This window comes from Sphaeroforma arctica (assembly GCF_001186125.1).
Source record: "Sphaeroforma arctica JP610 unplaced genomic scaffold supercont1.76, whole genome shotgun sequence".
Taxonomy (NCBI): Eukaryota; class Ichthyosporea; order Ichthyophonida; genus Sphaeroforma; species Sphaeroforma arctica.
In genome coordinates, this window is record NW_014040482.1 from 16,570 (window position 1) to 32,327 (window position 15,758).

Here is a 15,758-nt window from a genome sequence, read left to right on the forward strand (position 1 = left end):
ATATATATATATATATATATATATATATATATATATATATATATATATATATATATATATATATATATATATATATATATATAGTACAAAATAGGTTTCTGGTGCAACATGTAGTCCCGATCGCAAGTATATCTCTCTGACAAATTCGTCAACACTGATTCCAATCAATGATATCATTCCGTATGGACAACGTGGGGGCACGCCAATAATAAACTACACTGTAGAACGAGCAACCGAGAGAATCGATTCTAACAACTCACCACTTTCCAGGACTAGCACACTATACAGCCATGATCACACATACATACCACTGATAGGTCCTTGAACACCTCTTTCAGTCTTCCATACCACTCCGTATTGGTAATATTAGAAAAATCCATGACGAGACTATAACTCAGATAGTGAATGCCTATGATTCAAGGCGATCAAAGGAAAAATACTTGGGCAATGTAAATAGGTTTAGATTGTTTTCTGGTATGTAAGACTTAGCGATCAGGAGTTTGACGCAGATACAGTGGTGTATTTACTTAGAATGATGAATACAACAGGTGTAGACACTTGGAGTGTGGACTGGACAGTGGACACATCAGCCTTTCATATATGAACACTGCTTTATCTTTTTATTTTAAATAGATACCACAGCAGTTGATATAATGATATCGCGGTCACTATAGAAGTATATTCTCTATTACGAATGTAAATATTTATTCACACTCAAAATATTTATTGGACACGCAAGTGTCATGTGAAGTTGTAAACCCGCCAAAAGCTTCGACACGATGACAGCATGTTATACAAAACAATAAAATCTGTAAGGATGTCCATATTCCATAGTAGCCGTCTGTGTTTGATTCTTGGATAAGTTGGATTTCAGAAGGCTATGACATATTTTACTTTTTTATACAAAATACTTCCGAGTTAAAAATGTGTCTATGGCTCTACGCATTATAAAGGTCTGCGTTGTGAGGCTGGATGTGACTCGACTGTATTAGCCCCGTATGTCGAGCGGTGTATGTGTGCAGTACGTGAGACTGCAAGTAGCTTTAGAATGCCTACACGGTGACATCTGAAAGTAGAGTGCACTATTTCTACAGCAGCTCTCCTACCAAAAGGCGCTATCGTGACAGATTAACCACCTATAGACAACTGGACTGGGATTACATTGGATTATAGATACATACAACATGGCGAATTCTTGTTCGCGTCCATTTGTACAGAAGTGCTTCATTCCGTCCATATCGCGATATCAGGTGAGATTGAGAAGCGATCGACCCGGCGAAATCGGATGTAAGTCTGTACAGAGGTTGACGCGAGAGTTCAGGACTCTACATCGTGACCCAACAGGAAGACGCCCGCGGAATGTCACTGCACAATGTATGCAATACAAGAAAAGTAGTACAAATAGTATTATCACAGTATGGAATAAGCCAATGTCACGCTTGCAAGTACGACCCTATTACTTATCGTCCAATGACTATACGACGTCGGGGTTGCTGAGAGGCCGCATGCATAACACAGTCTCTATATCAAGCTGGCATCTATCACCATGTAGAGCACACTTCAGCACAGCCACACATCGATTGCAGTCACAGGTGTCGTCTGGAGATGGGAATGTAGGTAAGTTGTCAGTTGAAAGTGGGACACCTGTAACAAAATTAATAGAGGGACATCAGACAAGGGATACGTCAACGTTTAGGAAGTCCTATAAGTACGGTAAGGGTAAAGCGAGCGATGAAGTCAGCTGCAAGCCTAAACTGCGATTCAAGCTACCAGCGCATCAGAGATCGAAGACACCCAGGACACCGTGGGGGTTTATTGCCGATGTTCACTTCCAGGTATATCTAGTATGGCTAGGGTGAATATCATACCCTGGGGTTTGTTTATTGCTGCGCCTGGGGTGAGATGTTCATTGCAGATTGTAAGAAGTGCACTTGGTGGTTATAAGGCTTCATAAACCATAAGAGGAATTTCACACTCTGATGTTTGAATATAGGTTTTTCCTCCTGATCAAAAATTTCAGTGCCAGTGGTTCACAATAAGGTATTAGATGCACTGAAGTAGTTTCCTCGTTTTCTATCGGCCATTCTTTGATTCATTTTATCCGAATGCTAGTTGTGTTCTAAGTACAATTTCGGGGTACTGATCATGTTAATTGATCATGTGGACTTCAGATCGTATAGTTACAAGCCGAAAGTCGACAGTGTGCTTAACGCACACTCGTCGCACCCCTGACAACGATCCTGCAGCATTGATTCTATCGGCATTAGATGGAATGCTTTGCATGATGGAGGGTTTGTGGTGATACACAGAGTTTTCGTCTTATGAATGAGTCTTGGCTCTGCGACGTATACACCTCGGTTTTATTTTTAGTTCAAAATGGTTCAGCAAAACCAATTGATCCTTACTGCTATTAGAATACATATTGTGCTGTCGATGCTTTTAGATCGATGACAATGACTGCTCACCAGGCAGCCTATCGCGATCCTCTGTAAGAATCAAACCCGACCTAATGACTGTGCAATTTGTTCCTCGGAATACATCGATTCCACACGTATACATATCTTTATTCATTTTCATTCGGCGATATATACTAGGCTGCGTAGACATGCTTTTGTTCACATTAATTGCCCGATTATAATCATCAAAATACAATGCCCGAAGAATGATGATCGCTCATGTCATGTACCGCCGTTTTAATCCTTCAGGACAAGGGATTGGATCGCATAAATCTAGGATTGGATTATCTCATAGCTGAATTCCGCAAAAGGGGTGTGCGACATATTTTCTGCCTTGGCGATATGCTCAATACCCGTCAACAAGTATGTTTTGCTCCACTTGCTTCACCAGGAGCCGAAAGCTTATTTTTCCAACCTGAATTGTCAAAAATAGGTCACACAATTCTAAAATTAGTGCGAGTTACTAGTCACACCCGTTTACATGAGCACTACACCTCTGGTGTCTTGCTGATGCATGTTTGTGATATGCTTGTATTTTCAATAGGTCAGTGTACCAGCACTATCGTCGTGCATGATGTTCTTCAACCGACTGATGGACGAATTCGACAGCGTGCACGTGGTACTGGGCAACCATGACATGCATCTGAAACATAGTCGCACTGTGACGAGGTATGATAAATTGAGATATGCCACTTTGTAGCTGTTTGTGACTATACATGTCTGTGCTTTTGCGAGGACATGGACCTTATAAAACGTGGTCCGTTGTGCATTTTGAGCTAGATCGCGTCTTTTGGAATAGTTGAGCGCTGCAATGATCCATGTAGCAACTAATCAATACTTGTTACACTTCTGTACTCATGCAGCTTGGATGCGCTTCTCATGAACAAGCTGCAACCCAATGTACGGTTGTACAAGGAGATAGAACTGACCGAAGTGGATGGCATTCAAGTGCTGATGTTACCCTTTCATGAGGATCAGAACGAAATTCTGCGATATTTGAAGAAGATGCCGAAGGTAATGCAAACGAGATTGGCAATTGGTAGCTGGGCATATTTAGGTCTTGCAAAGTTCCTCTGCTTCGCACTCGGAAGGTTCACAGCTGACTCTACCTCGACACGACATTCTCCGATACAGGAAGTCCAAAATGACACTGTTGCCATGGCACACCTGTCGATCAATGGTGCGACCACCAACAAGCACATGCACATTAAACACCACGGACAAGTGGGCCACAAAAGTTTTCAGGACTTGAGGCATACATTCACAGGTGAGTGTGCGCGCAGAGACAAGCAGAACTGTACGCGTTTGCGCTAGGCATGTATGCGTATTTGAAGCGGATGCATGCATGAAACCCACCTGTAAGCTTGTGCGCGTGTGTGAGATTTATATCTACGACTGGGTGTGCGCGAGCGTCCGAATTTTGTGTACGTCAAAAAGTTATGTCTTTTAAACTTGTAACCCTGCCCCATTTGAGATATATACTATGGGCTCAGCGAATTGTTCCACAAAATCTTAAACTTTAGAGTTGCTATTCAATATGTCTGAGTTTGCGGCAAATGTGTAGATACAGCCATAGGCCAGATGCGTGTGATATATTTAATACGCCAAAATCAACAAAATGGTTGAGACTGGTTGTTGGTGACGCACCAAGTGGCATTGTTGGGACTTCTCATACCTCTACGGGCCTACAACATCCGGAAGTTGACAACGTACGAACAAACTCGCGCACAGAGAAAATATCGATGGACTAATCCACAACATGCGTCGCAATTGACACCAACTACTTCAGATACCGACACGATACCAACGTATACATCAAACCTCATATCCACCCCGCGACTTATCTCAGGTCATTTTCACAGTTTCCAAACCCTCGGGAATCTGACCTATATTGGGAGTCCCTTGCAGTTCACCTTCAGCGATCTGAACGATCCGAATCGAGGTGGCGTGCTGTACTATCCCGATTCAAACTCATTCACCCAGGTCATCAACCCTCATGCCGAGGTTTTCAAGGAAACCACTTTCGAGAAAGTCATGGCTTCAACCGGCGAGGAGGTACGGTCCCCTTCAAGTTTTGCACTTTATTAATTTCCATCGCTTATGTAGTAGACACAGGCTGCTGTTGCTAGATGTGGCTACTTTATTGTTAGTGTGCAATCTGCATGGCGATCTTGGCGGCTCAGCACATGCGTTGAGCAACTGATGTCGTGAGTAGTGACTCTCTACAAGAGACTTATATATGCAGTGTTGTCGAATTCCTCTCGGAACGGTCTTGAAGTTGTGATTTGTCATGCGGGTTATGCTTTACGTGCACTTTTTCTCTTGCATTTTTTTGGCGCGGATTCGTTTAGAATGTTGATTGAAGTTTTCTACCTTTCAACGAACAGGGCTTGCAGAAATTGAAAGCAGAGTTCGCCTACAAATACGTCCAGGTATTGTTTGCATTATATTGGTATGCAATTACACTTGAGATCTGATAACATTGCTTCTATCGTGATATGCAGTGCAATCGAGACGTGTTTGACTTTTTGAAGCCCACGCTTATGCATCTTCGTGCTATTAACTGAATTGTGTCTATGCTGCTTGAATAGTGGATTGTACGTTTTATTTCTTTACCTGTTCATACTTTTTAACAGTGGGCTTGTCTACTCTCTCCTATGTATGAATCGGCGATAGTGGCTCTGCAAAGTAAATAAATGAACCATATGAAGTGCCTTGCCATTGGGGTTCATTTTCTCTATATTCTGTCCTGTATGGCGCGATACAGACAATTACACACTTGGGTATTGCATCACAGGAAGCAATTGTGCTCAAATTACTTAAGGTTTTTGTGTCACCTTGTCTCCACCCAGGTCACTAGTGGCGATGGCCTGGAAAAAGTGGACAACCGCGCTTTTCCGAAAGTGCGCGATCGCTTGATTGCCGCGGGTGCCCTGGATGTCAAATTATGGAAGAAAAAGGTATGAATCATGCAATCAGGATAACAACCCTTTTGAGAGTAGTCTGACAATAGCCAGTATTAGCGCTTTGCTCTAAGTATTACACATTTGATACAGTATCTGTGGCAATTTGCTGCTGAAGGAATGTTCAATAAGTTTTCACGTGGCGGTATGTGTGTTATGTGTATGATTGACTAGCTTGGTGGGACATAGGCATTTCTCTCATGCAATATATCGGTCGACTGGCAGCTTGCATTCGATCATCCGACAACGGTGCACAGATATCTATAAACACTTCCATATGCCCATATCATTCATCTGTCAATGACTACTGAAACAGCCCAAGGCCGGAGAAAGCGGATCGTTGAGTGCTGTGCTGGATAATGGTGCTGCTGCCTTTATTGAGCGCACCAAGTCAAACAACAACCGGTCGTATATGCTCGAGACCATTCGCTCATACCTGGACAAAATGATCCTCGGAGATGGTATGTCTATTCTGCGAGCATTTGTGCAATGTGCAGTGTGGTAGAAGTTGATGGACATGTATGCGTGCCCGTATGATTGTATGCCCGCATTATGTCTACTTGGTGGACAGAATAAGGACATCAAGAACTGACTGGACTTAGCGAATGTATACATACACGTCTTTAAACATCATCAGATTGCATCACGTTACATGCACATTGCGGTTGTTCGTGTACTTTGTAGGCTATTTGCGAATGCGGCAATGGCAATGTGTTCTTTTAGGATTTCTCTGGTAGTCTGATAACTTATTTTGTCGCAAACTTATATCACTCAACCCAATCACTATCTGTGTCCCTTGGATGTAGGCAAGTCATCGCTACCGAACTTCCCCAGGGGCACCAGTGCCTCAATCGTCGACCGTCACAAAGAACTCGCTAAGGAGGGCCAGAATATCATCGACACTGTCGCGGGACATAACGATATTGTGGATGGACAAGTCTTCAACGCCAACATCAAGTGCCTGAGAATGGAGAATTTCCTGGGCGTGCAGGTCAGTTGAATTCTGAGCGGATAAATGAGGCTAGCCATGTGCGCGCGTTGTATTGTTGATACAAAGTGAGCAAACCAGAAAATCTGTTCTACTTTCTGCTTGTTCCTGGCTATCGCTTGGTACACGGTCTGAAATGTGCGAGTGTGTTGATTTTGCGAGCAGATTGTTCTTGAACTTTAACTCATTTACCCGTCATTTAGAACTTACATTGGTTATTCATTGTGCTATTTTTCCCTAAGTCCATATTTTTGGTTTCAATGTGCATACACGTGCTTTTTTTTCTTACCTTATACTCGTTCTGCTTTCAGGGGGGCATCTACATTCCCTTCCAAGATATCGAGGAGAAGGTGTGGCTACTTGAAGGTGAGAATGGATGTGGGAAATCCACCGTCGTCGAGGCTGTGACGTGGTGTCAGTTCGGCAAGTTTGTTCGTTCGGATATGGCGGCGGGTGATGCGGTTAATGATATCCTGGACCAGTAAGTATGAATTGATACACAAACAAAACGACTCCCATGCTTTGGAGGGTTTGTATTGGCTAGTCTTTTGAGCGACCTCGATTTCCTTATTAGTCATATATGAGATCTGACAAGTTAGCTCGTCTTGGTCGTACAACATATCTGATGTAGCAGTCGTATACGAAGGTTCAAGGCGTTATTGGACTTACATCACATATAGTTGCCCCGCCCATTAGTTGGGCAATGTTTAATTGGGTAGGTCTACCTGTGCGCGACAAGCGATCATGGTGTGCCGAAAGCAAGTCGTACCAGTCGAGATGCAGGCTTTCTATTACAACGCCCAAGTCTGCGTTACATCATCTATGAATTTGAGTGGGTTCGTTGAATGCACACATGTATACATATGTCAAACGAAGTGAAACACCGATTAAACTACATCACTGTATATGCTTACCAACTGTACCTCGAATGGTTGCCAACTCATCTAACTCAAGTGCATTTTCATCACATCATTTTTTTGTTCTGACCAACACATGAATTTGAAATTTCTGAAACCTCACTACAGCGGCTGCCGCGTGGTGGTCGAGTACAGCAATGGGTATTCGATTGAGAGATATCGTAAGCACAAGACGCTGGGTTCTAACGGTGCACGCGTCTACTTACACGGTCAGTACCTTCCCCAGTTTGAAAAGGGTGGTATGCAAGCCACACAACAGGCAATCGACGATCTCCTCGGGGTTGATTATAATCGGTATGTGGGGACGAGATGTAGGTGTATGAGGCCTTGTGTGTATGGGATCACCAATGCTTTCTGAGCGTCATCACACATTGCCTCGTATTCAGTCGATTGTATACAAGATATCACCACTGAAGCGCCATCCTGAAGCTGAAAACTGGTAGAAAGTGTTATTGTCGTTCTTTCTTTTTGTTTATCCATAGTGTGGTGTGGGGAACAGTGTTATTACCATCTTTTCTTTTCTTTTTGCTGAATACAATTGATGATAACTGTGAACCTACAGCAGTACATGCTCACTTACTTTTTGTAAAGCTTTAATCATTGACCATTCTCAATCCGAAACTTATACTCAGCCATGTCGATTGCCGCGTTTGTAGGCCCTTGTTGTAAAGTCTGCGTAAATGCTTTAAACAACTGGGTAAAGTTTGCTAAGCTCATGTCACCAGTATATTCTCCGCATGCAGCTTCCTGAAGACATCCATCTATGTGGGCAATCAGGCAGCTAGTTTCGTCTCAAGTAGTTCACTGCAACGCAGGGATATTCTAGAAGAAGTCCTGGGTAGGTAAACCCCACTTTGTGTCACGTAGTATTTACTGGACGCTCATTTGTTGTTCATCTGATAGTCTGGTGGTCACTTGTACATCCATCCAGTAGTACGTATAAGTTCGCCTAGAACTATTAGAGAGACAATCTAGTACTACTATCGTATCATATAACGCTATTCGGCTATAGTGTACCCAGATGCAGGTTCAGTATAGCGTGTCCGTTACCATACTAGCCTCTCCGCTTCGTTCTCTCCATCATTCTAGACTATACTTTCATACAAATTCGCACTCCATGGGATTGCGTCTTTATACTGTAGTCTGCTCGAGTCTTTGGGTTGATTGGCTTCCTGTCATTATGTACCTCGGTCAACGTACATTCGGACGTTTATTTCTATAGGATTGGGCCTGTTTGATAAGTACCTGGATGTGGTGCGCGGTCGCAAAAAAGATGCCAGAGTTGAATTGCTCAATACCTCCGCTATGATTGTGGGGTTGAAAGAACAAGAGACTGCGGCAACGGTAATTTATTAATTCTACTAAGATTATTTTGTTTATTATGCGTTGAGGCTATGTTGTTGTGCACATATCTTCACGTAGCCATAGCATTGGAAACAGCTTGTAAAAAAATCATAAACATCTGATATGAGATTTGACTAAAGGTTGCAATTGTATGAAGCTATGCTCGCCTGCCTTGCGAGAAGCCCATTAAGGTAAAATGGAATGCGAAGCAATAAATGCATATGTACCATCGCCCAATCCAGTTGCTCCTACGCACATTCTTTTATGCGACCGTTTACGCTTTCGGACATATCATTAGTTGTACATGTCATGATACATCCGCGACTAATATTGTGTATGTGTACTAACGTTCATTTCACAGGCTCGTACTGCGAAAATTCAAACTGAGCGCGAAAACTCAGAAGCGCTTGCGAACGATTTGAGCGGCAAGAAGATCACGGTGGAAAACTCTGTGCGATCTCTGACGGCCAAAGCAGCATCTCTTGCGGGAACGGTACGGGGTGATCATACTGTGGGTGACATATATGTGGGTGGTGGCTCATGTGGAAGATGTGTTGTTATGTTTTATGTCCATGATCGGGTCGGTTGATAGACTGGCGGCGTGTTGAGGATGTATGAGGTGTTATCAAGTTACAAGTACGTTTTGCTGTGGTACCTTCTGCAAATTAAAATATATATATATATATAATGTGTGGATTTATGCCAATTTGTGTACATCATATCTAGTGGTGGTGTGCTGTGTACTCGTGATTCTGGCTAACATGAGAGACGATGTTGTCTTATACGTTTTTTACGCTCAGTTTTCGCCGGAGATGCACAATGTTAGTGTAGTAGTGGGGTGCAGTTTATTTGTAACGTTGTACTCGAGCTACTACGACCCGCGTGCAGAAGCCCAGAGATCTAGTAACGCTCGAATGTCCAAGTGCGCAAGTGTCACTGTTTAACGTCACCATATCTACTTGATACATATGCGCAACGGCATGATCTGACAAACCATATGTGTCGACATCGTGTCTAACTTGACCCTACAGAAAGAACGCTTTACCGAGATCATCAGCCGGCGGAAAGAGCGGCGGCGATTGCAACTGATAGTTAAGTCGCAGCGGGAGCATTACAATGCCTTGAAGGAGCACATCGATGATGTGGCCTCCTACCGCTACCAAGTACAAGGCCAGAACCATGCATTCGTGAAGCTAGCGCAATCGCCTGCCAAGCAGCGAGTAGCGAGCAAGAAGCAAACTGGTGGTGCCAGGTACGCTCGATGTGGATAGTATGCGGATAAGTAAGCCTAGGATATCTCAGCTGCGCGTGTGTGTGTGTGGATGTGTGCGTGCAGGCAGGTGCTTTTTTGTGACGCCAAATTGTGCTTAACTGCTCTCCGCGCAAGGTAGGTTGCAAGTTGTCGGAATAAATTTGGCAGCTTGGGTGCGAGTGCGCAATACAATCGTTTTGGTAACCGCCTGGTACTACTAACACCATCATCTACCGACATAGCGATTTTTATAGTAGTTTAGCGCGACATGACTGTAGTCTCTTTCTTTTGTGAGTTGTATCTGGTAAGCCGCGCACCATGGTCACACGCTGAGTAACATTGATGCACGCCATGTGGAGGCGCCGTGCCCCTTCAATATTTCGAGATGCCGAGGATACAGTCTGCGTTGTTAAAACAGGCAGTAGCAGCCGCACACAACGATGTTAAGATATCTTTGCGTATCGTGAGACCCGTTCCTCCACTGGAACAGCACGAGTCTGGGTTCCTGAATAATCACCTAGTGATCTTTACCACGCAATCCTTCGCAGAAAACTTTGGCTCACGCCTTTTGATTATCGTCCTCAAAGTCTTGTAGTCACTGGTATGTACTCTTTTCTTATAATATCCACTCATATCCTCTCAACCACTCACATGCATTCGCTTGCACATATTCTTTTCTTCTAGTTCAAAAGCCAGCTGTACGGGATCCAACTGCTCCTGTGGAACGCAGCACACGTCTTTGGACGTATGTCCCGTGTGTGACCGGCCTTTACCCGAAGGCGTAACGCACAGTCATGATGACCCCGTCCATCAGAAAGTTGTGGCTGTCAGGGGTATGCTAGCCAAGGGCATGAACGACGCTAGCAGTGCTGTGGATAACCAGCTGGGTGTGCAGCACGACAAGCGTACCAGAGAGCTACACGAACGCGCTCAGATGGCAAAGGGCGCGCTACTAGAGGCGGAGAAGACGTTGGTGCAGTTTGAGGCCACACACGCCAGCAAAATCGAATCCGACGAGCTAAGCGCGTTCAACGTCCAGAGGAGATCGAGTAGGGCGGCAAAATCGGGCGGTAACGTGGGTACGGGTAGTGAGGGAGAGAGAAAGGATGAGGTGGCTGACGCCGGCGAACTTGCCACGACTACGTTGGAGAACCAGATCAACTTCGTTGATCAAAGGCTTACGGAATCAACAACTAAATTGCACAAGATCGATAAGATCATATACGAGGCGGCTGGCAAGTGCACGTTACTGGCGAACTTAGAAAAGGGTGTGTAGCTGATGTGGGCTGTTTATATACAATACACATGTTCATATGCTTTGTTCGATAGGCTTTGTTAGACGCGTTTGATTCGGCAAGCTCCCATGGTCTGAGCAGCGGATAAGAATGCTGCCTGCTATGTTTTATTTTGAGTGATATTTTGTAGATGAATACTTCCGATACTCATCTGCCATAACTCCTACAAGGTCCGTAGTTCTCGCATATGTGGTCAGGCGACCTTTTTGTCCCCACAGTAGATATCGTATCGCCCAATCTAACCGCCAAAATCCGTTGGCACATAACGTACTTTTTTTTTTATCAGATGAAATGGCACGGAATAAAGTGCTGGCTACACGTCTCGGCGGATTGCGTGAGCAAGAAGCAATACTAAAGCATACTGCGTCCATCGACAAGTTCTGGGAGGACGGGTTCTCCAAGAAGAGTGGCTCGATGAGGGTGTGTTTCTATTAGTTTAATCTATTTACGCTTGGAGATGTGCTTGTCGTCCTTGTTACCATGCGAGTGTGTCCGTTACTATTCTACAGGAAATTACGTATTGCTGTCAGCTGCATTTTCTGTTGGTGTAAGCCCGTAAGTGAATAGGTTTATGCGCGATACGATACTGTGGAAACCTCATGGGAGGTTGCTCAATATACTTATGTCCTATATATTCGTGTGAGCGGAATGTGGTCAATAGATAGTACTCCACGACCACTATGGTTATATTTAGATATGCCATAAGATTGATTATTGCAACACTTTGGGTTGGTACATCTCTATTGCTGGATATTCATGAACCTGTCAACAGTTTTTACATGCAGGCTAGTTTTCTTTAGCCTGTTTAATAGTCAGCTGACAATATATCGTAGTGATACCTTTTAGTTGAAAGTGTATTATCGTTCACACGTGCCAAGTCTTGGCAGAAGTGACTCAACTATAAAAGCCGGGTATAACTTATAGTCAACTGTTGACACCCGCTACAGTGAAGCATTTTGATTTACGCCTGAACCTCTTGGTGGGTATGTGAAGAATTTTGATCGCCTGGTCCATAGCCATCGTCTCAGGCATTGTCGTACATCATACTTCCAATGCTTGTTACGCGTTAGTGGCCACCATGGACACGAGGGAAATGACCCACCCTATACTTCAGCAGTATATAGTAAATGTCAAAGACACCAAGCAAAACCTTGCCGTAACCTATCAATCGCTGTATTGACCGATCTGATCATTCTGTTGGTCAGGTAGTATCAAAAAACACCAGCACGGGTCAATATTCAAAAGAAGAAAAACTTGTTGTGTATCTAGGCAGTGGATTGCGGTATCCGCTTATATTACCGTGTTCTCTGTGTTACCCAAATACATCAATCCACTGTTCTGGCTTTATCGCTGATGTTGTCGCTCGTATCTTCTGCAGAATTATCTCCTTGATCAGTCCATCCATGAGCTCAACCGGATCCTTGAGAGCGTCTTGGATCTTGTCCGTGGTCCTCATGACATTTCAATATCCTTCAACTCTGATTTGAAACTCAGCAAAGAATACAGTACGTTTCTTTATTGTTTGACAGAGAATACAGTACGTTACTTGGTTATATGATTCTTCCATATATGTTGACAGTAGACTTCCGCTATTTCGGCTGTACATATTCTGCTACAAACTGAGTGCGGGTTATACTCGTTGGGAAGGCTTATTTTTATGACTTCACGTTGGCACCGTTCCACAGTTAGTAAAGTCGGTGTCCAGTAAAGGTAACAAATGTACTAAGTTTAGTTGATTTGATTCGATCTCAATACACTTGTTTTTGCCTCGTTTCGGTGACATGATTGTTGTGCGAACTGTATCAATTCTGGAAACGTGGTAACTGGATTCTTAATAATGTGTGGACTGTGAATAGGATCGTACACGCATATTGTTCTCATCTTCTGATTCTCCCGTAATATTCACAGGCAAGCGGTCCTCGGGGCAACGCAAGCGCACGGATTTGGCAATCTTCATGGCACTCAGTCAGATCAGTCGGAATCACAGCCGCTTCCAACCTGGTAAGTAGCTTATTGCACGCTCGCTCATTGAAGTTTTAACGGGTTGCAATCGAGAATGCTTCACCTTGACTCCTACCGCCGGAATAGCTGCCAAACCGATTTGCCTGTATCCGTACATACTCGCAGCTATGTGGCGTATGAGAACACGTCTGGAGTGCTCTGTTGATGCATACTCGAGGCACACTCTTGCAGACGCACCAGTGAAGAACCCGCTCAGAAGATTTAATTTATCTCTGTTTCCTTGTCCTGCCCCCTACACTTGTCCACAAGCTGTATGGTACTGAATGTGTTGTACGAACCACCTGTATCAAGATACAATTAGGGTATTTATTGTCACTTTCCTTTTGTGTTTATCCGACACCTTGGTACAGGCTTCATGGTACTGGATGAGCTGTACGACTCACTAGACTCGGAAGGCCGAGAAGCGGTAACTGACCTAGTCAAGGGATTCTCGGCGAGAGTGCGGAATGTCATCGTTGCATCGCCTGAGCTTCATGCAGGATTAGAGGTAAGTCATCAGGATACTGTGATCATCTACTTTGGGAAGGAGCGATGGATATAGTTATAAGGTCAGGAATCCATCCGTTGTCGGTAGGATACTATGATCATCTACTTTGGGAAGGAGCGATGAATATAGTTAAGAGGTCAGGAATCCATCCGTTGTCGGTAGGATACTATGATCATCTACTTTGGGAAGGAGCGATGGATATAGTTATAAGGTCAGGAATCCATCCGTTGTCGGTAGGATACTATGATCATCTACTTTGGGAAGGAGTGATGGATATAGTTATGAGTTCAGGAATCCATCCGTTGTCGGTTGCGCCCAGTACGTTGTTGTGGCTGGTATTTATATTCACATAGCGTAGAGACAGTTCTAGTTATAGTTTCGAGGTCTTGCGTACATTCTTTGCTTTTATGAAGAAGAATGGTAACCTGGCTTTATATAGTTGCACAGCTCTTCTTGTTAGCATTCAAGCTCATACACCAGTGGCCACCTTGACTAACTAATTCCGATATATTGTTGGTTTATGTATCCAATCTCCATACTCGGAAGTTGAGGACGATTGCATATGCGCTTGGTATTCGGCGATTGCAAACGCATCTGTCCTCGTGATGAGTTTTTCTCACTCGCATTTTCTCTTTACCAATGTACAGTTCCCATATGTGGTGTCCGTATCCATGACCGCACAAGGTTCCCGGCTGATAGATTCGCGAGGGCTGATCGAGTGTTACAGTGACGACAGGAGGGAAGAACTGAATGACAACATCGGACCAGTCGCAGGTGCAGTTTAAAACGTATATAGGGTTATGTAAGGTAAATAAATGAATCATTAATTATATATTTATGCAACACGCGTAATAGAAATATACCTCTTGGTGTCTAGCATTTAGGACCTCACAAATTATGATTTCTATTTGCCCCGGATATTTAGTAGGTTGAAGCATAACCTTTTGAAACAGAACAGTTAGATTTCATAGGTATGATATCAAATAATTTTGACAGTTGTTCTATACAACTCTCCAACTAGTGCGCCCTATCATGCACGGTCTATTCGTTTGTTGACTAAATCATCGAGAAATACGAGTATACTCCCCGGGGATGCGATGGCTCGCAAAGTACTTATCATTGGCTTCACAAGTGGAAATGTTCACAAGTGGGAATGTTGAACATTTCAGCAGGTAATCATCACACATTAAACTTGCATGATGCTATGTATCGTCTTGTTGGTCAGTATATCGAGATGCATGAGCCAACACTTCCAGAAACCGCCCGGATGTGCTGTGATTTTAGCTGTCCTCTGAGAGGCCAGGGGGTTTTCAAAAGCCTAAAAACATATCGCAGGAGAAGACCGCCAACTACTACCCAAGCCCCAATAAAAACCCTACCTGGAAATAGCCAATCAAAATGAAGTAATGCTAGAAAGGTCGTTTGCCACTTTTCAAAACTTTTGTGTCTGTGAGAAACTGTGAATAGTGGACAGGACAATATTTTCAAAGTGTTCACTTCTTGATGCTTGCATATGCACAGAGGTTTCTAAGGCTATAGTGCTTATATACTGTTAACATGCAAAGTGTCATGCGTGGCCATGACCAAGATGATAGCAAAGGTGAACGTCAACCTCTACTGGAAACTGCAGACAAAGAGGTTACTTTTCGAGGTGCAGCAGAGGAACATGGAGTTGACATAGAAATGCCGTTGCCAAGTTTATACTCCTCCATCCACTATCACTCTGCTCCCTCTCTACAGAATGATGTGATTATCGCAACTGATGCGCTCTATGGTAATATATTTCTGAGCCATCTGAATTCAAATATGGAGCGAACACGTTACATTTAAGTTGTATTTTGGTACGTCTGGCTCGCTCGATGATATTTATACAGTGCTCTGGACACTGGACATGGTCTTGGACTTGTAGGGTTGTATGGCTTTTCTATAGCATGCATTTACACGCATTTAAATCCGCTTATATCGACGTTCAAATCTTTGTAATCCGAACATACATACATACATACATACATACATACATACATACATAAATAT

At 43.6% G+C, this 15,758-nt stretch overlaps 3 protein-coding genes across 3 annotated transcripts in view; 2 read left to right on the forward strand and 1 right to left on the reverse strand.

The window, feature by feature from the left end:
* The window catches only part of SARC_01810 (hypothetical protein), a 3,096-nt gene extending 2,419 nt beyond the window's left edge, over positions 1-677 (reverse strand). Inside the window, exon 1 of the mRNA XM_014304436.1 lies at positions 309-677. Within this exon, the coding sequence (XP_014159911.1) occupies positions 309-380 (72 nt within the window). The 5' untranslated portion in view covers positions 381-677. The remainder of the gene's footprint in view (positions 1-308) is intronic.
* Positions 678-973: 296 nt separating this feature from the next.
* Positions 974-14,546, forward strand: SARC_01811 (hypothetical protein). Its single transcript, XM_014304437.1, has 22 exons — positions 974-1,835; positions 2,706-2,819; positions 3,001-3,125; positions 3,320-3,470; positions 3,591-3,723; positions 4,306-4,511; positions 4,844-4,888; positions 5,309-5,416; positions 5,736-5,880; positions 6,226-6,410; positions 6,719-6,888; positions 7,433-7,618; positions 8,068-8,162; positions 8,547-8,668; positions 9,030-9,161; positions 9,700-9,920; positions 10,605-11,188; positions 11,502-11,635; positions 12,594-12,720; positions 13,124-13,216; positions 13,588-13,724; positions 14,372-14,546. The coding sequence occupies exons 1-22, from the start codon at positions 1,185-1,187 to the stop codon at positions 14,507-14,509; spliced, it is 4,002 nt and encodes a 1,333-aa protein (XP_014159912.1). The 5' UTR covers positions 974-1,184; the 3' UTR covers positions 14,510-14,546.
* Positions 14,547-15,242: 696 nt separating this feature from the next.
* SARC_01812 (hypothetical protein) overlaps positions 15,243-15,758 on the forward strand; it is a 6,267-nt gene continuing 5,751 nt past the window's right edge. The window contains exon 1 of the mRNA XM_014304438.1: positions 15,243-15,498. Within this exon, the coding sequence (XP_014159913.1) occupies positions 15,282-15,498 (217 nt within the window). The 5' untranslated portion in view covers positions 15,243-15,281. The remainder of the gene's footprint in view (positions 15,499-15,758) is intronic.

What these genes read in the sequence shown, in the direction of transcription:
- SARC_01811 (XM_014304437.1), top strand. Translation starts at nt 1,185, where the DNA reads ATGGCGAATTCTTGTTCGCGTCCATTTGTACAGAAGTGCTTCATTCCG. An exon ending in TCGCCTACAAATACGTCCAG is followed by an intron (nt 4,889 to 5,308) that starts GTATTGTTTGCA and finishes GTCTCCACCCAG; the next exon opens with GTCACTAGTGGCGATGGCCT. An exon ending in AAGCAAACTGGTGGTGCCAG is followed by an intron (nt 9,921 to 10,604) that starts GTACGCTCGATG and finishes CTTTTCTTCTAG; the next exon opens with TTCAAAAGCCAGCTGTACGG.